This window comes from Puntigrus tetrazona, chromosome 3, assembly GCF_018831695.1.
Source record: "Puntigrus tetrazona isolate hp1 chromosome 3, ASM1883169v1, whole genome shotgun sequence".
NCBI lineage: Eukaryota > Metazoa > Chordata > Actinopteri > Cypriniformes > Cyprinidae > Puntigrus > Puntigrus tetrazona.
The window spans coordinates 24,026,642-24,051,921 of record NC_056701.1 but is presented as its reverse complement, the minus strand read 5'-3'; the positions used below and the strand labels follow the sequence as shown (position 1 = coordinate 24,051,921).

Below are 25,280 nucleotides of genomic sequence, written 5' to 3'. Positions count from 1 at the left end.
ATAAAAGAGGAAATGCACACGCCCCGAAAAACACTAAAAGCCTCTGAGAGGCATGAGGTTTCAGTTCGTCTCGTGACTCAAGCTCTGCTATCCTAAATTGGAGGCGTATCGTCATTGCTCAGTGCCACAGAAGGTGTTGATCGGCAGCGTGAGGGTCTTGTTCACGTATTTGCCCAGAGGTTCACCTCCATCTCCCAAACTGTACTTGGACTTTGCACTCGGCTGGTGAGTGTATCCCGGGTCCAAGCATGGAGAAACTTCAATGCTGTGGGCAAAAGATGACATGCACGATCGTCGTGCTGGACGTTAATGAAATCAAAAGCAAAAAAAAAAGGTCATTGCTGTATATATTTTATGCAGGCTTTATAATCTGCGTGCTCACCTCTGGACATTCTTGAATGTTTTACGTGGGTCTTTATCTAAGCAGACTGTGAATGTCCGCTGCTCCAGAACCCTGATATTGGCACCAACAGCTCTGACTGAATGCTAGAGAGAACACGGCATTATATTTCCTTCAAGATAACATTTAGAACAGAAAAGTCTCTCAGTTGTGAGTTTGACATGTTCACTTACTGTGCTGGGCCTTGTGGGATTCGTATCTTGGAAACTTATGCTGACACTGTGCAGACCTGTAGGACCAAAGCGCTGCATTACAAAAAAGGAAACCTGCGTCTCTTTTTCTTTTTCTTATCTAAAATATGTATCAGCAACTTCTTGTCGGGGGTAATACTGTACATGGTCAGCGGTGAGACTTTAATGAATACTGTCAGCCAAGATTCGGTGTCGTTATCACTAACTAAAACTAAAAACAGATGTTAACGGAGATAATTAATATAGATGTATAAAAAAATATTTTATTAGTTTAGGTAGCATTTCTGATTTTTCTTTACCAATAGTAATGAAATTATAAAAAAATGAAACAAAAATAAATACAAAAGCATCTTAAAAAAAGAACAGAAACTAAAATTTAAAATAACAAAAATGCAAAACTGTTTTTAAAAATATTAACAGATATTACAAAGGTATATCAATGATACTAAAATAATGATGTTAACCCTAATTGCATCACAAAGCATGTATTTATGACATACTTCTGACTCTGCATGAAGGCACGACACTGATCAACATGCCACTCGTCGGTAAAGACATCCCCATCTCCTTTTCTCTGTCACTTATTGAGGCCTAAAAGAAATGAAAACATCGAAACCTTTATGACAGGTTCTGTATTATAGAACGCCACGCATACTGAAGAATCTTTGTGCAGTTAAATTCATTTAAATTTATTCAGCAGGGACACATTAAATTGCAAAAAAAAAAAAAAAAAAAAAAAAAAGGTTCATATCAAATAAAACATAATGATTTCTAAAGGATCATGTGATGCTGAAGAGAAATGCAGAAAATTCAGATTTGCATCAAATGTGTAAATTTCATTTAAAAAATGTTCAAATAGAAACAGCTATTTTAATTTGCAATAATATTTCAAACTATTAGTGTTTTTCATCAAATGAATGCAGCCTTGGTGAGCATAAGAGATTTCTTTCACTTGCAAAAAGCCTTACCAACCCCAAACTTCGAAATGGCAGTCGATATTTAAAAAACGTAATACTAAATCTGAAAAAATACTCACCTTTCTGTAATTGATTGACACGACTGCACCATGAAATTCTTGTGGGTTGTATTTTTGTAACGCTTTTGAACCTTTAAGGCAAAATTGATTGTAAACATTTAGTAAAAGCAGATAAAAAAAGTGCCGAGACATATGATGGAAATAAAAGTTAAAAGGACATCAGCACCTTTAATCGTGTCTTTAAATGTGGCTCTGTAGCGTTTGACCTCGGGAAAGTCCATTGTGAGCTGGGCCACAAACACCTCCTCCACTGTGGTGCTACTGAGGCTGGAGAAGCATATCTAGACATGACGACATACAGACTTTTACTTCTGACACGGAAAACAACCCACAAGCTTAACAATCATTACAAAGCTTTGGTAGGCACCCAAGAATTAATTCATTCAATAAGGCAAGAAGACGATAATCATTGCACAATTCAAGCCAACCTTGACAGAGTAGATGGGAAGGTGCACGGATGCTGACTGACACGCCGCGTGTAGTATGAGATGATATCTAACAGGAAGGTGTTGGGGTCTGAAGATTCGCTCTGAGTTGACTTCTGCAATGACATCAATTAAGAAGGTTTAAAAACTCCCTAACTCGCTAATTATAAATAAATATTTATATAAAGACGTGCGGAGAAGCACGTTCTCAGTTTCAGCGCCACAATTTATAGAAATTCCGTTCTCATTTATCTTTATCTGTATCTCTACAGCGTTTGTATTTTCATCCCAAATGCTGTTCATATGTAAACATTTCCTTTGGTCCGTGACTATGGACAGACAGACAGCAGTTGCTTTTAAAAACAGCCTACATTATTGCAGGAATGTACCCTTAAAGTAAGAGTAGAGAAAGCACAGTGAATAACTCATGATTGTGAACTAGGGTTGGAAGCCAGAACCGGTCTGATTACAGAACAAATGGCTCTTATGAACAGGTTCTTTTTAGTGAATCAGAAACATTCAAGCATAACTACATTGTAAAAAAAAATCCGAAAGATTTTAGGTAACATAACAGCAGCTGTGGTTGCTGTAGTTTTACCGTAAAATATGGTAGCAACATTTTAGGTTTTAACTTACAACCTATTGTACTGAGATCTGTTTTGCATCTTTGAAATACACTGGTAACCACCAAATGCAGGTGGGGATGAGAAAGTCATGCGATGAACCAAAACCAATCACAAGCAGCTTTTAAATAATATGTATAGAAGGTGCTCAGTGTCAACACCATCACGGTGAGACTCTTTACACTGAAGGCATAATAAACATTCATTTAACAACATTTGATGTCACATACAACCCTAATAAACATTAAAAAAACATCCAATTGCAACACAGTCTCAAATGTAATGATATCACAATTATGTCAGCGTTCGCTGGATGCAAAAAACAAAGGGAAGACTGGAGGCGGGCCATTCAAACATATGGAAGATGATGTGATGCTGGGAGCTAGAATTGACGTAATACAGCCTCAAATTAGAGATGTGATTGCATACCTGATGCCACTGCCAGACAAAAAACTGACAACAGCTGTGGTTAAACACTATAAAACAAGTGAAATGATAGTCAAAAATAGCCCCACTTATCATGAAAAATGTATTACGTTGATTCTGGCACCCAGCATCACAACAAGATTACTACCACAGTAATTCATTAGTATGGTGTAGGGCCTCCTTTTGCGGCCAACACAGCATCAGGTGGTTTTGAGAACGATGGATACGAGTCCTGCACAGTGGCCAGAAGGATTTTGAGCCATTCTTCTTGCAGAATAGTGGCCGGGTCACTATGTGATGCTGGTGGACCAAAACGTTTCCTTTTTCTTCGCTTTTGTAAAACATCTCAGAGTGGCTCAATAATATTTAGATCTGGTGACTAGGAGATGTTTAACTTCACTTTGTTGTTCATCAAACCACTCTGTCACCAGTCTTGCTGTGTGTATTGGTGCAGTATCCCCGCCTTCAGGATACAATGTTTGAACCTTTGGGAGCACACGGTCCTCCAGAATGGTTTGGCGACTGTCTTTGGCAGTGACTTGCTCATCTAGCACAAGTATTAAACCTAGGGAATGCCATCCATTCATTCCCATTCCTAGGGAATGGATCCATCAGAGAACAATATATGTTTCACATTATCCACAGCCCAAGATTTTTGCTGCTGGCAGCATTGAAACGACATTTGGGACCAAAGGTTTGGTATATAGCAGCCCGGCCATGTATACTGACCCTGTGAAGCTCAGTTGAGGTAGCGTTGAGGTGCACATTTAATTCTGCAGTGAGATGGCCAGCTGTGGTTTTATGTTTTTTAGCACCTGTACATCCCAGATGCGCCAGCAAGACGTGCACCAACAATTTGTTCTCTTTTGAACTCTGATATGTCACCCACAATGTTGTGTTAAAATAATTGTAAAATTTTAAAAATATTTTAAGCAAAACTGTGCCATTACTCTGCTAATTAAACCTTCACGCTCTGCTCTTACTGGTGGAATGTGCAATCAATGGAGATTGGCCACCAGGCTGCTTAAATTTAGCCATGAAACCTCCAACACTAAATATATATATATATATATATATATATATATATATATATATATATATATACACACACACACACACACACACACACACACACATATATATATATATATATATATATATATATATATATATATATATACTAATTTGAGATGATATGGAACATGTTGGGGTCAGAAGATTGACTTTAACACTGCTACAGTACAATGACATCAGTTAATGGGAGAGTTAAAAAAACTCTAAATATAGTCCTACATATATTTATATCAGGCAATCAAGCAGTGGTGTATGTTCTCAGTTCCCACTCCGCACATTATAGAAATGATAAAGATACAAGATGTGCTGTTCTTAATAATATATAAATAATATAAATATTTTTCCCCCATTTAATTCTCATTCATCTTTATGTTGTCAACGTAAATGCAATTTCATTGAATTTAAGCAAGATGTATACATACATTTTGCAATGAATATCTCACATAACTGATTTAACAATGAAATTTGATTTCTTTCTCGACATATTTATCCCTTCAAATGTTGTTATCGCAACTGCAAATGACCGGAATAGAACCAATGGACCGTAACCAGAATTATTACGTTCTAAACGATTCATATCGTGGACTCTTTAAAATAGTAATAATTACCATCTGAGCCAGTTTTATTATCATGGCTCCCAAACTGTTGATGTTGCAGTCGTACCACGGATCCAAGCCTCCCAAATATCCTGCCAGTGTCAGCATGTCTTCAGGAACACCTTCCTGGAAAGCGCATGCATTACAGTGAGCTGTAGTTGCTGGTGTTTTTTTAACGAAAGCTAAAGCAAAACCTGTTTGACCTGAACGGAGAAAGCGTCTGGTCAGTCACCGGAATGTAATACATCTCCATGTTCACTTTCTTTGTCAGCAGCAGATGTCGCGCCTCCCTTTTCCTGAGCACGAACGCGGCCATCAGAAAACATCACGAATTAGACTCGTGCTTCACTAAACGCAAAGGATGTAAAAGAACCTTTACCGTATAGTGGAGAGTTCTGGCCAGCCGTCCTAGCGTTCTGTCGTCTCCCATTACCAGGATCCGAGCGGTGAGGTTCCTTTCCTCTTTACCGAGGCTGTATGCTCCGTTGCCCTTGATAGCCTCCATCATGAGCGTCATTCGGTTGCCAGCTTTGGGGCATCGCACGCACGGCCTCCTGCAGAAGGACTGAGAGCTGCTCTGCTCCTCTGGGCCTCCCTGAGACTCCAGCATCATGGAGGAGAGCTCGCTGATGGGCATGTCTCCCTCTATGCCGCTGTCCGTGGACACGGTGGACACGACTGAGGTGCGCTTCAGCTCATCCTCATCCAGACAAGCAGAGTTTCTGTCCGCAGGAACCATCAGTGCAAAGTTAACCAGCTCGTTCCCTGTTTAAAAGAAAACTTCCTATCAAGCCCCTTTTTATAGCACATTATCAGGGTATTCTTAAGGCACTGCAATGAAAGCAACAACTGTATAATATTTAGTATCATCTCATGAATAGTCATAAGATGTTCATGATCGTTTACAATAAACATGATTCGTCCCCTTAAGCAACAGATCTTTTCTCACAGCCATAAGAGCAGATACAATATCAGTGTAATAGGACTTTTTTAAATAGTTTCAGTTGTTGATGTAGTAGCTATGCAACTACATGTCAACTAGCGCTTGCTATTAGTAGTGTGTCTTCTAAATATATGCTAACACTTTATTTTGGTGCTACCGAGCATAGGATACTTTTTAGTAGTGATTAAGCACGTATTTATCAGTAGTAATTAAGCACATATTAGTGCCTTATTCTACATGAATTTATTTTACATCCCTAGTCCTGCCCAATACTTAAACTCAACAACTACCGTACTATTAATAAGCAGAAAACTAAGAATTTATTGGGGAAAAGTTACCAAAGCTTGTTTTCACAACGAGAAGTCATTTCTCACGCAATTATGAAAAAGAATAAAAATCATAAGACAAACTCACTATGCAGAGAATAAATTCCTTTGTCCTTTCATCTGAATGTTCAGTCTACCTCTCGCGATTCATTTTTATTTGTACGTTTTGCAATTTCTTTAAAGTTTTTGAGAGTTTATATTTCATAATTCCGCCATTTTTACATCTCATAATTGTTCCCTCAACATTTAAAAGTATTTTGTTTCTTATTTTTGTTATCATTTATGTATATTTGGGGTTTATGCTGTATCTTCTATTGTTTATTGCATTATTGTAGTGTCATACGAGTTTTGTGTTTCCGTGAATGACTCTGTGCAATTTCTGTATATTAATATACCTCTGCTTGTGGGAAAGCAACTTGTCATGAACTTTGATTCTTCATGTGGCTTCATCTTTTACCAACTGCATCATTGTGGAGGTTGTCAGTGTATGTTAAAAGTGCAAAACTATTTTTGCTAAATATATTAAATAAATAGTTTGTTCTCCTTTTTCTGTATTTGTTATATTTGTTTAATTTTTGCAGTGTAAACTTGCAACTATCTAACAACTTTAAGAAAATTCAATTTTTTTTTTCTATGGTGGAAACAAACTTTTTTAGTTTTAAGGGTACAAGCATTAGTTGAAAAAGCGAAGCTGAGCTCACATATCTCATCCTCTTTGGTCCAGATGTGGAAGCTGACCTCAGGACTGGGCAGCTGAGTTTCTGCTTGTGAGGCTGGACATGACAAATCTAAAAAAAAACAAAACAGACGTGTCAAATAACTCCATGTTTGGATTAAAAAGTGTCTTACAGGACTGCGGTGAGGACACGACCTTTGGCAGCAGACAGGATGTCTTGGTAGATCTCTAGTAATCTAGTTTTGTACTGATTATCGTCAGAGGGTGCATCTTCTGTTTTCTGTTCTAGGATGGTGGTGAGATCCTGGAAGTGGAGCTCCAGCTCTTCACCTAAATGCTGAAATGAACAGAATATGCAGTTATTTAGAGTGTAGTCTTTTTTTCAGCAAAGACTAGATGGATCAAACTTTATCACTTCCCTAAGAAAAATCTTAAGCAGAACAAACATTTTTAACACTGGTATTAATAAGAAATGTTTCTCGAGCAGCAAATCAGAATATTAGAATGAGTTCTAAAGGATCATGTGACATATTCGATTGTATTTTCAAACAAATAAAGGCAGCCTTGTTGAATATAAAAGAGTTTTCAGTCGTAGTGTATATCATTTTTTGGGATGAGTTTTTTTTAAATAAAGTGTGTAACAGATGTAAGCGCCGCAAACTAACCTCTAGAGACTGTGATAGCTGGCCAGCCTGGCACTTCTTTCCTAACGCAGCTAGCATTGTGTGCAGTAAAACTCTGCGCTTGTAGATCATTGAGCTTCTGCCAGGGTCCGCACGCTCCACGTCGGCCTTGAGCGCGCTCACCAGAGACAGAGGAAACACGGCAGGGTCTACAAACACAAACACCCTGGAGAAACAACAGACGCAGTGAACACACACGCAGTGAAATGCAAACATTTGTGTTCATGAATAAAGCCGTTCGTTGTGGCTCGGGCCACGGACGCGTACACTTCTTGTAAAAAAAGGCACAGTAATAACACCTCGATTTCAGGCGAAAAATATAAATGACTCACTACGGTTCGACTTACAGAGAAATGTGGGCAGAATGTAGGTGACATGTAGGTGAAATTAGTCATTAAGGATAGTATGTTGCTAACAAGGAAAATGATTAAAAAAAAATAAAGAAGAGAAAAAATATCTGGTTCAGAAACAAGCAACAGATTGTTCACAAATGAAAGAAAGGTGGAGAGGCTGCAAAACAGAACCACACACGAGAAGTGTGGGGTCGCTAAGATGTTCACCAAGTCTGCATTTATTTGTAAAACTGTAAAAATATTAATACTGTAACATTATAATGTAAAATAGCTGTTTTTATTAAAATATATTTAAAAATGCAATTTATTCCTGTGATGCAAAGCTGAATTTGTAATGTAATTTTTGCCATATTTTTATGGAGGCTAAAATGATAACATAAATAATATAAAATTTTACATAGAATTTTTGGGTACCGATGTGAAAAAGTCTTTATTTTATACACTTAATGCATCCTCATTGATTAACAGCATTCATTTGTTAATAAACCCTTACTGCCTTTAAACTTGACAACAAAAAATGACAATAATATTAATAACCTGGCATGGCACTTACTTCTCATGGAGCGGATAAAGATCATTGCATAGATTGTGTTCGGCGCTGACTCTCCTCTGATACAGCATTCCTAAAATAAATTAAAAACAGCACCGGAGAATGTTGCAGGATGGGATTTCCACCGAATTGAATGTGTTTATGAATATGCTAGCATCGATCACAGCATATTTGGGTTCTATCTCCCGAAAGCCTTAAATCTGATCTAGATGAACTGTATCCAAACATGCTGTCTCCTCACACGAATGAGTGCATCTTACTGAAAAAGAAACTCCAAAAATCCAGTTTAACAATTGGTTACATGGAAAGCATCCCAGCTGAATTCACAGTGAGATGCTTTTATGGTTTTAGTCTGACGGCATGTATTACCTGGCGCGTTTTGTTCCATTTTCATCTGTCTTGCGTAGTTGAGAGCGATTGAGCAGTAGGGTTCGGGTAGAGTAACTAAACTTTTCAGGCAAAAATACATCCTCCGATACAGATCTTCTGGAATAAATAGAGACTGTAACAAAGCAGAAAACCTGATGAGTATCAAAAACAACCCAATCGCCTCGATTTCCTGTTAAGATACAAGGAACTGTTCCTACAATAACAAATCTGCCGGGAACTTGCTTACAGACGCGTATCACCGACTGGAAACAATAACAAAACAAATAAAGCATTCGCAGGCGCGGCGGAAAAACTGAAAACAAGCTAGAAATCTGACCTGCAGGACCGTGTAGAGAAGCGTGTGAAGTAAAGGAATAATGCGAATCTTGGAATCGATTCTCTCCGCCTGGAGTCAATCACATCAAGGAAAAAAAACAGCTCATCACTCACTGGGAAAATCTGTGGATGTTCTGAACAGATCTTTGATGTCTATAACTTGAAAGAATGAGCGGGGGGACAAACCTTTTCGAGCTCTTTTATGAGAACCCTCAAAAGAGGGACACTGATCGATGGGTTTTTGTCCACCCTGTTATGCAGGGTCCATCTCAACATGCCTACACACACACACACACACACACACACACATATATTTTAAATATACGTAACAACACACAATCTTGAATTGCGTATACGTTTCGGTGCTTTTTCAGAGCTTGGCAGACGCGATTATGGCGAAAAATCATATCGAAAAAAAAGTCAAAAACGCTTATCAAACAGGTTCGGGGCTTTTTTTTGGCTCAACTGTTCTGCTGATCGATTCATAAACACGGGAAAAACACATTTTCTTCCATCTCTGTCCAGACACACGATATGAAACGCATAGATTTGTGTTACCCTGTAGTTTCTATAGTCATGGTAAAGCAGGTACCTTTATTGCAGACTGATCCAGCCTGAGGTTTACAGTCCAGCTCTCTGAGGATGGAATGGACGGTGTGGTAGAGGCTGGACTCCACGACTGAGGACACGCCACCGACTGCAAAACACAGTGTAACACCCACAAGTCAGTCTCGAATCGGCAGATTTACACTTTTTAAGAAAGTTTTAATATATATACACTACTGTTTAAAAGATTTTTTACGTCTCTTTTCATAAAAAACTATGAGTGCCAAGTATTCTACAAAAACGTTAACATATTAACGTGCTTAAAAAATACACTGTAGTTGTACTTTTGGTATACTTGACTGGTATACTTAAAGCTAATTTATCCTTAATGCATTGTAACTGTGCAGAAATGGTGCTGAAGTCTAACTAGAGATATACCAAAGTATATTTGATTAAAGTGAAACTATAGCAAGAGCACCTCAGTTACACTTTAAATAACTAGCGTTTAAATACTGATATTATACAGAGGTCATACAATGCTTGTTAGTAGTGGTATTGAAACACATTTTAGGCATCATAAGAAGAAATGTGCATTTTGCAATGACGTAAACTTTAATTACAGTTTTATAAGTCTTAAGTCAATAAATATGTTAATGAAGTTTAAGTATGAAATGCATTTTAAATATTATTTTACATAAATGTGTTTGCTCACAAAGGCTTCATTTATATAATCCAGCATACAATAAATATAGCATTAACACAAACTATTGCAATCTTCAATATGCATGTTCTATTTTAATACGATATAAAGCGTAATCATTCCTGTGATTCAAAGCTGTATTTTCAGCATCATTACTCCTGTCTTCAGCGTCACATGATCCTTCAGAAATCTAATATGCTTTTTGCTGCTGCTTTTTAAAGTCGAAAACAGTTGTGCTACTTCATATTGTTGAAGAAAAACCATGATGCATCATTATTATTTTATGAGAATGAAATACTGTACATTTATATTTAAAAAAATCCTACTGACCCTTAACTTTAAACAGTAATATGCTACATTACAGGAGTACACTACAGTATATTGCTGTAGTTGAAATGTACTCCCATAGTGTACGCTATTAACTAAATATTATATGGTCGGTGAATAAAACTAAAAATGCAACAAATCCAGTCTATAAAATACAACTGGAATAAATATAAAGCTTATACCGTTTTATCAAACCCTCAGAAAAACGTTTCTGTGCAAAAATAAAATGCATGAAACTAGCAAAGAGTAGCGAGTAGTGAGTAGTGTTAAGAGTAGTGTTTTTAGTACATGTTTCTTCCATGGTGGGGTTCACAGCTCAGATAACATCCACATGACATGGATGAGTCAGTTAGAAAGGTCCTTCATGTCTGCAAGCACAAAAAATAAAGAGAGAGAGAGACTCTTATGCAAGCACACAGATACATCAGCGTCCTAAACTTGTTGAATGAATGATGACGTGACCGCTTCGGCACAACATGCTTTTTCTGCATGTCATGCCCCTTTGTTGAGTCAAGAAAATACAGTATATCAGAAACCGGATGCAGAAAAAGACCCTACAGTTCTCGGCACAGGAAGCAGAATTCAAAGAGGTGAAAACCTCAGGGTTTTCATATTGACAGAAATGTTGTTATTTCTTATAAATCACGCGTTAGACTTAAATATACATCTGCAGCTGACAAATAAATGGCGTCGAACGCGTTAAATACGCGATTTCAACCCGATGACCCGACAGCCCGAAAAACAGGCGCGGTCGGCGAGGCGAAAAGGCGACGTGAAATGCAAATAATGCGCCACGATCACAATCTCACACAGGATGGAAGAATAAATAAGCGGCTTTTAAAAAGAAGAAGAACATGCTTCCTACATATTTTGTTGTCATGTCAAAGGCCGCACGGTACTTTTAAAGCGTTAGCTCTGCGTGTTCAACCAGTAAATCACGCTTTCATTGTTAATGCATTTGTCGGTCGAAGGACTGTCCGGTTTGTCGTGCTATCCATCAGCTTTTAATTCCCTTTTATTACGTGCGAAGCTTTTCAGGATGCACATCATTTCAAAGCAGCTTTACAGAAACGTCTGCCTCACAATTAAGAGTGATCCACAAATCTTGTTAAAAACGCACCGTTGTAGGAGTTTCACAGCTAATGTCACATATTCATTTATAGCTATTCTTTAATTTTGAGGTTACTTCCCTATACGAGCATTTTGCCATCGCATTGGGTCGCCACTTGATGCTTAACTGCACCAAACAACCTCAACCTCTTTATCATTTTGACGCTGTGCAAAGACGAACGCCTCTGCTTTCTTCCTATACCCAAAGCTTTTAATAAATGATTTGTTAATATATTCTACTACCCTCACAAACATAACGTGCAAAACAGAAATGCACAGTAAATTCCTACCTACGCGTAAAACTGTTGCTCTATGTAGTCTAGCAACTCCAATAATCCTAACAATTCAACCGGCTTCCTCTTAGATCATCTGTATTGGTTCCTACCTGCGCTAAAAGAAAAACAGGCACTTCACTGCGCTTCACATTCAAATGCTGTCTTTCTCTCTCTCTCTCTCTCTCTCTCTCTTGCAGGCAGACTGCGGACTAGACTCGCTGGGTTTCCTGCTATACCAATGTGTAGCTAAGCTGCTATTTTTAGACTGCCGCTTATTTTCACCTTTCACCAGCGTACGGAGTAGAAAGTCCCACATCGCTGAGAAACTTACGCTTGTCACAAACTGCAGTAGGTTACCTCATAGTAAGCGAAATAAAACTGGACATAGCAGCTTTCTGGAGGCCAATGCTCAAGTTCCACACCGTTTCATGTCACATTTGATATACTTGAGCAATACAGATCACTTACAGGGCCAGCAATGAACATGAGCCCAATGCAGGAGTTTAGCACAAGCGAATGAGCGAATCTATGAATTAATAAAGTAATAAAGAAATATTCAGTGCGCTCAGAGGTTCATCAAGAAAGTTTTTCTTCACTGACAAACTTACAGAATTGAGGACAATAACGGGTTAAAAATTTGCCGACTTTGTCAGGTAATATTTAAAAATTGATCTTTACTTATTAATGACAATAGGTAAACACTAATAACTCCCTAAAATGAAAGACAGATAAAACCGGCCTAAGATGGTTGGCTGGTTTTGGCTTGTTTCTGGTTTCCCGGCCTGGTCGAGCTGGTTTTAGCCTGACGAGCTAAGACCAGACTGAAGTGGTCAAAACCACTCTAAAACCACCCTGCAAGCCAGCTATGTCCGAGCTGGACGACCAGCTGTCTATAAACTTATAATACTGATCAAAGGCAATTCAATTGTGCATTTTTAATGCGCATTTTAAATACATTTCTCTATTATGAACTTTTTTTTATCTTGTTTAATTTACGCTTCATTACTCTGAGCCGACGTTTCAAAAATGATCTCGGATATTGCACGTGTTCAAATGAATATAACTGCATCCTATGTGAATGACCATATTAAAATTGTCAAACATTTTAAATCCATTATAGCGACAGAATGTAAAGCACCTTTGCCGAGGTTAAAAATGTTAATAATGCATTTGCTTAATTTTACTAACGCATAAGAATACAGACGGAGGGGCGTGGCGTGATGAGGCCCCGCCACGAGAACTACGTCACGTCACTGGAGCGCTTCCCATTGCAATCAGCAGCGAAAGTGAATGACGTCTGAAAAATCGCTTGATGGAATGATTGCATTTTGAGAAGTGATGCTTGTTGCGAAAAGCAAGCAAGGAAATTAATAAATAAATGTTAACAAACCAATAAAACCACATTTGCTTTCTAATATTACAGACTCTGTAACCCTTATATACCTATTATAGTCTTATGCATGAAAGGATTTTCTTTTTCTTTTATGTATATCTGCACACAGGTTTTGTTGTACGGGAAGAAACAGTTTACTTCCTATTCGTACACCACAACACCGAGGACACCTCTCACGTGGCTTGTAATGTCATAACAGTCTGATTCTCATTTCAGCCTGAAAAAGAGAAGATACGGAGATGAGGAGCTTGGCTGGCGACAATCCCTGCACCATCCTTTTTTACGTGCTGCAAAAAACAAACAAGCAAACAAAAGAGGTGAAACAGGAAGTTCATGGGTGGCGTTAACCTTTGCTGGTAAAAAAAGAGGACGTGAAAAACTCGAACATCAGCGTGCACATGCGTTTCCTGTTTTTAGTTATTCTAAATTGACCTAAGTTCTGTATTTGTGCATCTCTCATGTGAGTCACCATCCGTGGCCACTCGTCGTAAAAATCCATTGTGCCTACGTGAACCAAACACAACCCAACGCTGACGGAAAACTCTGAAGTATTCTTGTACCACGCAGGTGGGAAGCTGCCCACAGCACACCAGTGCTAAATTAGGGTCTGTGTAAAGGTGTGTTGCAGTTTAATGGAACTTCACTCTTAGTATGTGAGACAGGCATTACATCAGTGTCTGAGCAATGGATGCTCGGCGGCGAATGGGTGCCGTCAGAAGTCCAAACAGCTGACAAAGTCATCACAATAACGCATGAGTAATCCGCAAAGCTCCAGTCCATCGATTCATTTTTTTGTTTGTAATGAACAAATCCATCATACGATTTTAATTGACAGAGTCAAGCGTGTTCTGACGGCACCCATTCACCGCAGAGGAATCCGTTTGTGAGCAAGGGGCGTAATGTTAAAAACAAACTACACCTTAGATGGCCCAGAGCGACTATATTTCCACATGTGTAGTTTCACATTGAAATACATTTGTAAAAAATGATCAATAAGCTGAATTATTGAATAATCTGAAGCATAACAAGGCGGCTTAAGAAAAGAAGATCAGACCTCAGAAGTCGAACATTTTAAATACTCCTAGATCTGGTCACCGTTAAAGGCGTTCATCTACCAAAAGTCTCGAACCTGCTATTTCTGTGAGACCTGCGATAACGACAACATTCGGTTCGACTTCAGCACCAAGGACAGTGGCGAGGAAAGCTGGCGAGCAAGATAAGAAGACGCAACATTCATCTACTACCAAGAACCAAAAGAGCATGTCTGATCAATTGAGCCATTTTAGAAGGCGAATAGGCCCTGCTTATGAATGTGCTGCTCTTTTAAAGCGGCATGACGTTCTGATACTGTGGCTTTCACTTAACCCCGCTGATTCAACACACTACCGCAGAATACCAACACTAATGATCTTTACTTCTCTTCATCTTCTACTGAAGCATCACCCATTCCTTTGAAAGCCATGAGTAAAGTTTCTCCAGTTATGTTTCTAACAAGCTTAATGCTTATTGCTTCGTCGCGCAGTTCACATCGACCAATCGTGAAAGTCTGAAATGCACTATAGTGTTAGCACTATTAGATTGAAAACTAAAACTCTGCAGTAATGCATCGCACACCCTTAATCATAATTAAAAAAGAAAAGAAACGTTTTGACGTTTCTTGCTTCACATACAATTTGAGACGTGTCAGATATTAAATGCCACGCTGTTGGACAGTCGCCCATTTGGTCATTTATATGCCTACTCAAATCTCGTGCCTGCTCTGATCCGTAAACGCCATCAAGTAAGCAATCGAGGAAAGCGCAGAGAGGTCAGACTATCCCGCGCTCTGCCGCGCGGTGTCGCTGTGTCTTTATTGTGAGGCACGGCGAATCAACAAGTGAGTACGGGACACGGTGGGTGGCCAGCAGTGGACATGCGCGATCACCGCCGCGTCTGGATTTGAGTGCGCATTTATAACGTGCATATGCTGTTTATTTCATTTCTTTTTTACGCGCTAAACGCCGCATCCGGTCAAAACGCAATGCGCAACCATCGCATATCGTGCAAAACTCAGTTTGCATGCGTCTATCTATCCGTGATTGAGTTATTTTTTTATAATTTTTTGTCTTTAATGTGGCGTATTAACGAAAAAGTGATGCATTTGGTTTTACTTAAAAAAACAAAACAATGCAAAACGCATATAAAAGCACGAATCGGTATTCGATTTGTAGCCTGTTTCTAACAAAAGGCCCCCACGCACGAATAAATCAGTCGCACCGTAGTCAAAAGTTCCCCTTGTAATTAAAAATAGCTCGCGATGCAACTACAGACGGGCGCGCGTTAGAGAGTTCCATTGTGCTTCTTGCGCACATGGGCAATAAAGTGCTTTACTCGTGCAGGCGCGCAGAATGGTAAACGACTGAACCCCCTATTGAATACAGGCAGAGCAGCAGAAAGAGAGAAGGGCTGAGCTGCGACGCTCAGTCACAGAGAGGCAGAGGTGTGAATGAGTTAGGCAGAGGAAGAAGGGAGCCTTGAAAGTAATAGCAGGTTTTCTGTTTCATATCGGTTGAAAGTGGGAAAAGAGATTACAACATATCCGGTAGAGAGAAAAGAAAGGAGAGTACCTTATAATTTCTTTTTAGAAGGCTTTGCCATACTTCTCCACCCGAGCAAAGAGGTATAGTGCACTTTGTGGATTCGTCTTAAAAAAAAAAGTCGCCTGTAATTACGCACGAATCTTTCACACATAGCATAGCCACTGGACATTCCGAGCTAAATTATCCTGAATACACGCATTTCGTTGTTTTATTTTTAAAAGCAAAAGTTTCTTTATTTGTTCAGTGCTGTTTTAGGGACACCGAGGACCCCGGGTCGCGATGCTAAGGATTTTGGTAACGTGCGTCTCACGGTGTCCATCATCGGGATGGTGGCCGGCGCTCGCGGTGGATACGGAATGAGTATGTTCGCGGCTCAGTCCTCTCCCCCGGACCCGTGTTACGGCAGAACAGCAACCCCAGACGCTGCATCCCCGACTTTGTGAACTCCGCGTTCCGGGAAAGACGTGCGCGTATCTAGCACCTGCGGCGCCCCGGCGTCGCGCTACTGCGTGGTGACCGAGAAGGGCGAGGAGAGATCGAGGACTGCAACATCTGCGACGCCGCGGACCCCAAGAAGTCGCATCCCCGCGTACCTGACGGACCTCAACAGCCCTCACAACCTCACCTGCTGGCAGTCGGAGAACTACGTGCAGTACCCGCAAAACGTGACCCTCACGCTGTCCCTGGGGAAGAAGTTCGAGGTGACTTACGTGAGCCTCCAGTTCTGCTCTCCTCGCCCCGAATCCATGGCCATCTTCAAATCCATGGATTACGGGAAGACCTGGGTGCCCTTTCAGTTCTACTCGACCCAGTGCAAGAAAATGTACAACAAACCGAGCAAAGCTGCGATCACCAAGCAGAACGAGCAGGAAGCGATCTGCACGGACTCGCACACGGACATGCAGCCGTTAACCGGCGGCCTCATCGCGTTCAGCACGCTGGACGGCAGACCCTCCGCGCACGGACTTCGACAACTCTCCCGTCCTGCAGGACTGGGTCACGGCCACCGATATCAAAGTGACCTTCAACCGGCTGCACACGTTCGGGGACGAGAACGAGGATGACTCGGAGCTCGCCAGGGACTCGTATTTTTACGCCGTGTCCGACCTGCAGGTCGGCGGTCGGTGCAAGTGTAACGGGCACGCGTCGAAGTGCGTCAAGGACCGCGAAAGGAACCTAGTGTGCGAGTGCAAGCACAACACGGCGGGACCGGAGTGCGACAGGTGCAAGCCGTTCCACTACGACCGGCCGTGGCAGCGCGCGACGGCACGAGAGGCCAACGAATGCGTCGGTGAGTCGATGGAAACATTTCACGATCGGGTTCGTGTAGGGTTAATCGGTCGTATTATAATAATGGTGAAAAAGTAGGAATCGCAGGCTGCTGCTTCGCGTATCCCTGTCGAAAAGTTCGAGGATGCATTTAACAGACATCGAATGAGTCATTTCTGGTCTACTTTATACTTCATAAAAATGCTGATGATTGGCAAACATTTCATAAAAGATTACGTTGTTGAGTCATGCGTGTTATGGTGGTATGCGATCATTTATGAAAGAAAGTCACAGGACCTGTAGTTACTGGAAATAATGCAGTGGCGAGGGTTTTCTCGGTCAGAAGACCGCACGAAATATACACCGAAACTTTGGAATAGCTTGCATGGCTCTGAAAGCGGTTGGGCATGGGATTGTGATTGTGAGAAATATGCATTAGATTAGAAAAATGCTGAATACAGAGACACTCCATGCGCGGTTTCAGATTGTTGGATCTCATAAGATGCAGACATCCCTAAAATGTAAAGAAAGAAAAAAAGATCTCAACCTTAAGTTTCATTCTTTCCTTTTCTTGTTTAATTGATCAACTTTAGTTCCAAAAGTAATGAAATGAACATACTGAATCAAAGTGTGTCTTTTTTTAACTTGAGGAGCTTTGGGGGTGATTTTATGTTATATTTTATTATTTAAAACCATCAAACCGCTCCGAATACTCTGCGTTTAACGTAAAAGAAAAGATACATTACAGACTTCTAACCCACGTGAACATGTGTCTGTGTTTTCACATGAGTCCTGTTATAAAATCCCATACCGGTTTTACTTCCACAGGCGATCATTAGATCAGATTTGAGACTGTAGATCAAAACAAATCTGTCGTAATCTCATTTAAAACATTTTTTTGCCTTGAAATGGCTCACGTGTAATACAGCCCGCCGTATGGTGCTCGTAGCCTCTCATCTGGATGGGTGGGTGGGTGTAACTGAGCTTGGAAGTGCCTTTCAACATCCATTCAGTGGAAGGAAGCGTTCTGGAGGGCGAGATCTGCTGAAAAGGCTTGTCGTGTTATTGCAAGGCAGGTGTCATTATCAGATTGAAGGAAAGATTACATCGGCCTTCTTGTTTGTTTTGGCGAGCGAAAGCAAACCGCTTGTTTCAGATGAAAAGTCAGTTTCCCACTAAGGAAGAAAATAGCATCTGTCGAAAAACACGGCGAGAGGATCTCGTGAAAAGCGAATAAATCCTTTTTGTTTTTTGCAGTTTTGCCATAATAGGGGTGTTTCGGCAAATTGGTAACTTGCTGTTTTATGGCCTGTCACGAAGATTTGGTCTGCTCTGTTCGTTAAGCGCAACTCTTTACAAGAAAAGCGTCAAACCGTCAGCAAGTGCTCTGTTTGACGAGGTGGTTGTGAAATGAAGCGCGAGCAGATATCAAAGCGCTCCTGGCAGATGGCCGTCGTGCGCATGCAGACGCGGGTGAACGTGTGGCCCGTGGATCGCAATGAAAGTTTGTTCCCATGAATGGAGAATGAGGCACCATCATGATACGAGAGATGACTGACAGTAGCCGTTTCGCTTTTGCACGGCGACGACAGAGAGAGGTGAACGGGAAGACTCGATGATCAAGCCGTGGATGAGGGAAAAAGGCTTCTCAATAGTCTTGGTTTAACTTTTTTTTTTTTCAAAGAGGTTGTTGCATCTGGTACAGATTTGCTTGCTTTGATCGAGTGCCTCGTAGTTAAGAGTTAAGCCTTTCTGTCCGGATTCTTTCCATTCTGCTCGGTGGAAGGAGGCGGGCAAGGCAGGTATTTGTGGCAAATTAGGTGTAGCGTTCGCACGACCGTAAGATTGTTATCTAGATAGATTCTGGGTTTTATGGGTGCACTGCACAGTTTTTGCCAAACTTGCAAAAACACGCAGGGCAAGGGAGACTGAAGACGTTGTTCAAACAGGCCATGTAGTTATTTTTTATTATTTATTCCACATTTGTGCATCACGGTGGTAAGAGTATTTCAGATGAAGGTGTTACCTTATAGATGCATTCGGTGAATTTGCACAATATCTTAAAAATAAATATTTTTGGAAATTATATGTGCAGATTACCATGTCACTTTTATGGTTAATAAATACTATACGTTATTTGATACTGATCATCACCTAAAAACCGAATTTTAAAATTCATTTCTGGATTAAGTTAAAAAGCGCCCAAATGTGTGCAATCAGACTATTTTAAATCGGCTTCTTCCAAAAATTAAGCATTTGTTCAAATAAATGTGCATAAAAGCTCTAAAATGCCTGCACATAAATATATATATATATATATATATATATATATATATATATATATATATATATATATATATATATATATATATTTTTTTTTATTTATTTTTTTTTTTGGACAGGTGCCATCATTATCATTTGTTTTAAACATGAAATTTAATAAGGTATTTTATTTTAGATGGTTTCATCTTGTCAAGTAATCCAGAATTGACATTTTAATTTCGTAATATGTAATAGTTTATCAGAGCTACAGATGGCAGTAGTGTAGGAGAACTTTGTATCTTTGTAAGATGTGACTAGAAATGTAACATTTGTACAGATAAAAAAACTCAAATGGAGTTAAAGTAGCTACATGAAATAGTTCAAAAAAGATCAGTAGTGTATTTTGAGGGACATCGGTTTTTCAAGTAAGCCAGAATCCACACTGACTCCTCCTCAAAAGTCAGGTACATAATACCACTGTTTATGACGCATTTAACTTTTCATAAACTATTCGAGTATCGAGATCCGCGATGGCTTGGTATGTGGCGCTTTATCTTTTGCAAGACATGAAGCGCTATAACAAAATCCGATCATCAGACAGGATCTCTCACAGGTGCATAGACACAGACACAATACAGAAATCATCTTTTTATATATCTCATAATCTATTTTAGAGAATGAAAAAATACAGGATGAATTACTTTCTGGAGTTAGTTTTTTTTTCGAGTCGATATCTCACAATTTAGTCTTTTCCCTCCAGGATGTAGCTTGCTTCTTACTATTTTTCTTTCTTTTTGTTCGACCATGGAAAAAGAAATAAAAGTCTGAGCATCAATCCATACAGTGGTGATAAAATCTCCTTCGATAAAGTAAAAATTTCACTGAGGACCGACAGCATTCCTAAAGATTTCACAAAGATTTACGCTAAAGGAAACAAGATCAAAGCGTTTCATTTTCATTGTGCACAAACCGTCTTCAGCAGGCAGGAGAGGTTTTTAATATTTTGCGGTTAACTCGATGCCAGATCGGCTCAATCCTCCGTCGACGCAAAGCTCAGTCAGAAAGCGTAAAAATAGACACGAGGCCCGTCCCTGCGCTCCAGATTTATGCGTCCGACTTCTATCAGGAAGTGCGCTCAGATTGAATGGATATAGTTTACAGATTGCGGTTTCTGTTAGCAAAACTCTGCTGTGGACTGGACGTTCACATAAGCAAATTAACCCGTGCGTGGAGGCTGGTGAAGGCAGACACAAGGAGCAGACTGCTGGAACCGTCTGCATTGTTCCACTGTGGTCCTCGAAGGGTCGTAGTGTTTTGGCCTGCCGTGATGCACGAGCAGACTAAGAGGAACCGTGAGCTGATTTCTGGGCTGCCATGAAGAGAGCTGCTCGAGGTCTGCCGGACCATCTGTAGTTTTTTCTCAGTGCTGTTGCCGGACCAAAAGTCTGATGAAAGAATTGTGCAAAAGGGTGATGTCATAAAACCTCTGCAGTCCCCGCGGGAAAACAATGGCTGCTAGACATTCAGGCCCTCATGTGTGTTTTTAAGGGTGCTGGAGGAGCTTTCAGGAACTCGTTTCATTTATTAATTTAACAAAAAAATTCACATTTTGAAAAACATGTTTTTTTAAATAATATTTTATTTGTATTTATATATATATATATATATATATATATATATATATATATATATATATATATATATATATATATATATACCTTACATATATACATTCTATTTTTACATGTTTTATTATATTAATATTTCAATTAATTTAATTACATTTCTTTTCAGCTGTTTTTAATTAATTACTTAGTTTCTTGCTGCAGCATTATAGTAAAAGTAAAAAGGAGAACAATTGCTTTAGTTTTAAATTTCAAATTTTATGATATTTTATAGATTTTTAAAATTATATTTGTTTTATTTTTTATTTATTATATATATATATATATATATATATATATATATATATATATATATATATATATATATAGCAATTGATTGATTTAAATTGATATTTTATTTTAATACATTATGTATAATAATAAATGCATAATTTTTTTATAAAAGTTTCTTAAAAAAATTTGCTTAAAGGTGACATTATATCATATAAGAAAAAATCTACATTTCCAGGTTTTATGACTAAAATCAAGTTCCTGCTGCATTTACCAACTAAGAAAATGTGAAAAAGATTAACCCAGTAACTAATAATGGTAATTTTACTAAGCCTTTTTCTACAAGGCTCTAAAAATAATAGCGCATCTGATCTTGCTCCTTGTGATGTTGCCAAGGATCACATTATAATATTACCATCTCTTAATCCGTAAATTTACATCAAAGGCACCATCGTTAGGATTTCACAAGCGACAACGCTGTACCAGTTCAAATGCCATAGTGAAAATGTGAGGAAAACTATAAATGTGCAATTTATTTCCCAGCTGTTTACCTTCACAGACACAATTAAGTAGACTGGTTTTGTGACTCGATGTGTGCACTCGGTAAAATATCAAGTTTAATCGAATAGGATTTAAACGCATGATTTCAGTGCAATAAAATGACAATCAGAATCAAAACAAGATGATTTTACTTGAGTACCAGCTACAATGATTCTGAAAAGAGGCGAGGAATTGCAGCTCATTTGCATTTTTTAAAAGACAGGCGTGAAAATCAGCCTGTTTCTGTTTCCACTCGAAATAGGCATTTTCAAAACTATATAATAAATGATCTGTAGGGCATTTTGAGCTGAAATTTCACAGAGCGCTTTCTGGGGACACCAGACTTCTATTACATATTGTAAAAGGGGCATATATATGTCTATTTTAAAATTTGCCTTACTGCAGCATCACACTAAATAGAATGGGGAAAATTAGCTCTACTTCAATGGAGCAATGGAACCATTAACCCTTGAGTCATGGATATGATTTTTAGGGCATGCATGCAGTATTAGACCCTTAAATACAGTATAAGTCATATGTATCTTTCTAATGCATAAATGCAAATGAGTACAGCCCACACCACTGTGTAACCACACGGCAGTTTGTAGTTACAGAACATTTATGCTACAAATGTGCCTCAAGACAATCAAGCTGTTTGGCCCAAAAACAGGAAATTAAATTATTTAAATCACACCAAACTACTCCTGCGTGATCCCTGTCCTAAATGAGAAGATAATGAAACCACAGAAATGAAAACAAATGCTAAGAGAAAAAAGCAAGAGCAGGAGGCGGGGTTGGAGCCGCTAATCAAGCAGGTGGACTGCTGGTCAGTCCTTGCAGACTGCTTCAGCACACACTACATGGGAAACTTACACATCTCTTAATGCCTGCAGTCAGCCGACTCAGTGACTCACCCAGGGCAGAAACACACATGTGCCAATGAGATAGCTCTGGCTTCATTAGAGATCTCAAATAAAACCTGAACTTCCTTCATGATCGTTTTTAATCATCGGAGTGAACTGTACCTGAAGTTGCACACTTAGGTTTAGTTACGTATTTCCTCTCCTCCTTAACCCTACAGGAAGGTATACCCAAAAAATGAATTATTCCAAATCAGAGTTTTTTTCCTCTGCTGAACACAAAAAAGACATTCTGAAGAACATCCCAGCCAAAAAAAAGAGTTAGCGGTAGCCATTGACTTTCATAGTATTTTCCCTCCTATTTACTACGAAGTCAGTGATTTATCATCAATTGTTTAACGCTACTAAAAATTACTTTTACTTGTTGCTATTAAATTATGAAAAAAACCCCAACGAGTTTGCAGTATTGATCGCTTAATGTTATTGACTGTTTGTGCCTTTTTGTATTCTAGAAGAACAAGTCTTTAATATTACATTTCGTTTATTTATAGCCATTTAAAAAAAAAAAACATCCGCTAAACCACTAGCATTGTTTATTCTTAAAACTGTAGGATCACATGAGCTTGTGATTTTGTAGTGAAGTACAGAGGAAGGAAAAAATCTGAACTAAGAACAAGACAAAAAACTAACAAAAGGGATGTATTTTGGGAGTTTCAAAATCCTAACCCACAGTGTATAGCCAGTCCTCTGGGCAAAGAGCTCCATGTTTTAGGGATTTTGTTTTGTTGAGCTCATAATTCAAAACACACATGACTTATGAGCCAAAGGCTTTGTTTGGCTTTATGGGAGTTCAGAAAAACACGATATATCCTGCTCTTAGAGGCTGTAGTTGGGAGGAGGAGGAGTCCGTTTTCTCTGGTGGAAGGAGTCTGCTTGCGTTGGCCTTCTGCTTGTTTTCCCAGCTAATATTTATGTTTTAATCCCAAATCAGTCAGGTGTGTATTTGCGATCGCTCTTTTGGGTATTGTTGAATCTCTTTTGGATGTCTGCGCTGGTGTGTTTCATCAGAGGTCAGAAATCTTTCATAAAGCTTTCCGGCAGGTTTCAGGTCCTGTGATGATGTCACTTTGAAATACACTTGTCTTGGGAAAATGAAAGGCTCATCTGTGAAATGCTGGAAATAAAAGGGGCAGTAGTGTGCAGCAACAAATGGTATTATTTACTACGATACTGTACAAATAGTGAAGAAATTTCTGCCACCTTCACAATCAGGAATTATATGTACACTGCTATTTGCACTTTTGGTTAGATGCTTATCTTTGTATATTACTATTACGAATTGAATCTGTCGAATCCTCCACTCTCTTGGGTACATTTACCCGACAGTGAGTGATGTTTTGCTCCGCGGATGACAATCTTGCCAGACGATACCCGTTAACGGAACGACATAAAGAGCTAAAACCACTGTATTAGCCATGCAGGCCAGTAGGTGGCAATGTAGCAGAAGCACTACACAACAGTGCACATACCATGGGCTGAGAATGTAACACGTATGTGCAGGATGTTTTAAAGTTTGTACATTTTCATAACTTCCAGGCCTCAAAACACTGTTGCTAGTACAGAATAGTTTTCAAGGGTAGAGTGATGCTGTTCAAAAGAGTTTTTGTCACGCTTGTTTAAAGTCTCTAAGTGGCATAAATGAATTTATATACATTTAATATAAAATAGGACCATAAAATGTTTGTCCAGACTAAATGTTAAACTCCGGCGTCCTGCCTGCTACTATCAAATATATGACTACGTACCTGTGTGTCACTGTTTGTGCAGAATCACGATACGTTTAAAGCGTGTCATAAGGCGCTATTGTGACATAATATGTGTTATACTGTAATGTATTTCTACGGTGAATGAGTGAAGAGTTAACTCAGTCCTCCACCAGTGACATCTCTCCCCGTAAATGCTCCACAGGTCAGCCCCTGCTGCTCTGTCTCAGTGTTATAACATGTGCTTTCAAAGCTAAACACTATAACTAAGCCTTACCAGAAATACATACACCTTATCTAAAGAAGTTATTTGTGGAATTGATTGCTTCCATTTCCAAGAGGTTCTTCAGATGCTCTTCACACTTTTTTTTTTTGAAGATAGCATCATTACAAAACCAATCTTTTAAACCTTTATTTTTAAGAGAGAAAATTAACAATACCAGCAATTCCACCCCATTACATTACCCTGGCATTACAACTCCTAATTAAAAACCATTATATCTACGATTCTCTGAGGCATTCAAAGAATACCACGGTATTGCCACATGTACACGAAATTCCTCAAAGCGTCATTGCCAAGTATTTAAACACACCGTGTATGTAAGTGTTATTTGAAAAGCTAGAAGTAAACTGCAGTATATTGGCCGTGCTGACATTTATTCTTTTAGTAGGCATACCCTGGCAAACTCGGAAGTAAACATGTATTTTTGGGGTTTAAAGGGTTTGTATGTAGTTGTGTATGTCTTGAGGAGAA

The 25,280-nt window shown here is 39.2% G+C and overlaps 2 protein-coding genes across 2 annotated transcripts in view; one reads left to right on the top strand and one right to left on the bottom strand.

Moving 5' to 3' along the window:
- Positions 1-8: 8 nt before the first annotated feature.
- Positions 9-12,020, bottom strand: LOC122342055 (phosphoinositide 3-kinase regulatory subunit 6-like). Its single transcript, XM_043235839.1, is given in 21 exon segments — positions 9-265; positions 383-486; positions 574-629; positions 1,092-1,182; positions 1,628-1,698; positions 1,794-1,908; positions 2,056-2,081; positions 2,084-2,168; positions 4,784-4,902; positions 4,976-5,079; positions 5,161-5,536; positions 6,742-6,828; positions 6,912-7,053; positions 7,382-7,565; positions 8,306-8,375; positions 8,672-8,804; positions 9,009-9,077; positions 9,194-9,285; positions 9,600-9,704; positions 10,869-10,951; positions 11,981-12,020. Coding segments are annotated over 20 exon segments (2,196 nt in total). The 5' UTR covers positions 10,882-10,951; positions 11,981-12,020; the 3' UTR covers positions 9-111.
- A 4,235-nt stretch (positions 12,021-16,255) lies between these two features.
- Positions 16,256-25,280, top strand: part of ntn1b (netrin 1b) — a 46,090-nt gene continuing 37,065 nt past the window's right edge. The window contains 6 exon segments of the mRNA XM_043235830.1: positions 16,256-16,333; positions 16,336-16,391; positions 16,393-16,477; positions 16,480-16,519; positions 16,521-16,899; positions 16,901-17,228. Of these exon segments, the coding sequence (XP_043091765.1) occupies positions 16,264-16,333; positions 16,336-16,391; positions 16,393-16,477; positions 16,480-16,519; positions 16,521-16,899; positions 16,901-17,228 (958 nt within the window). The 5' untranslated portion in view covers positions 16,256-16,263.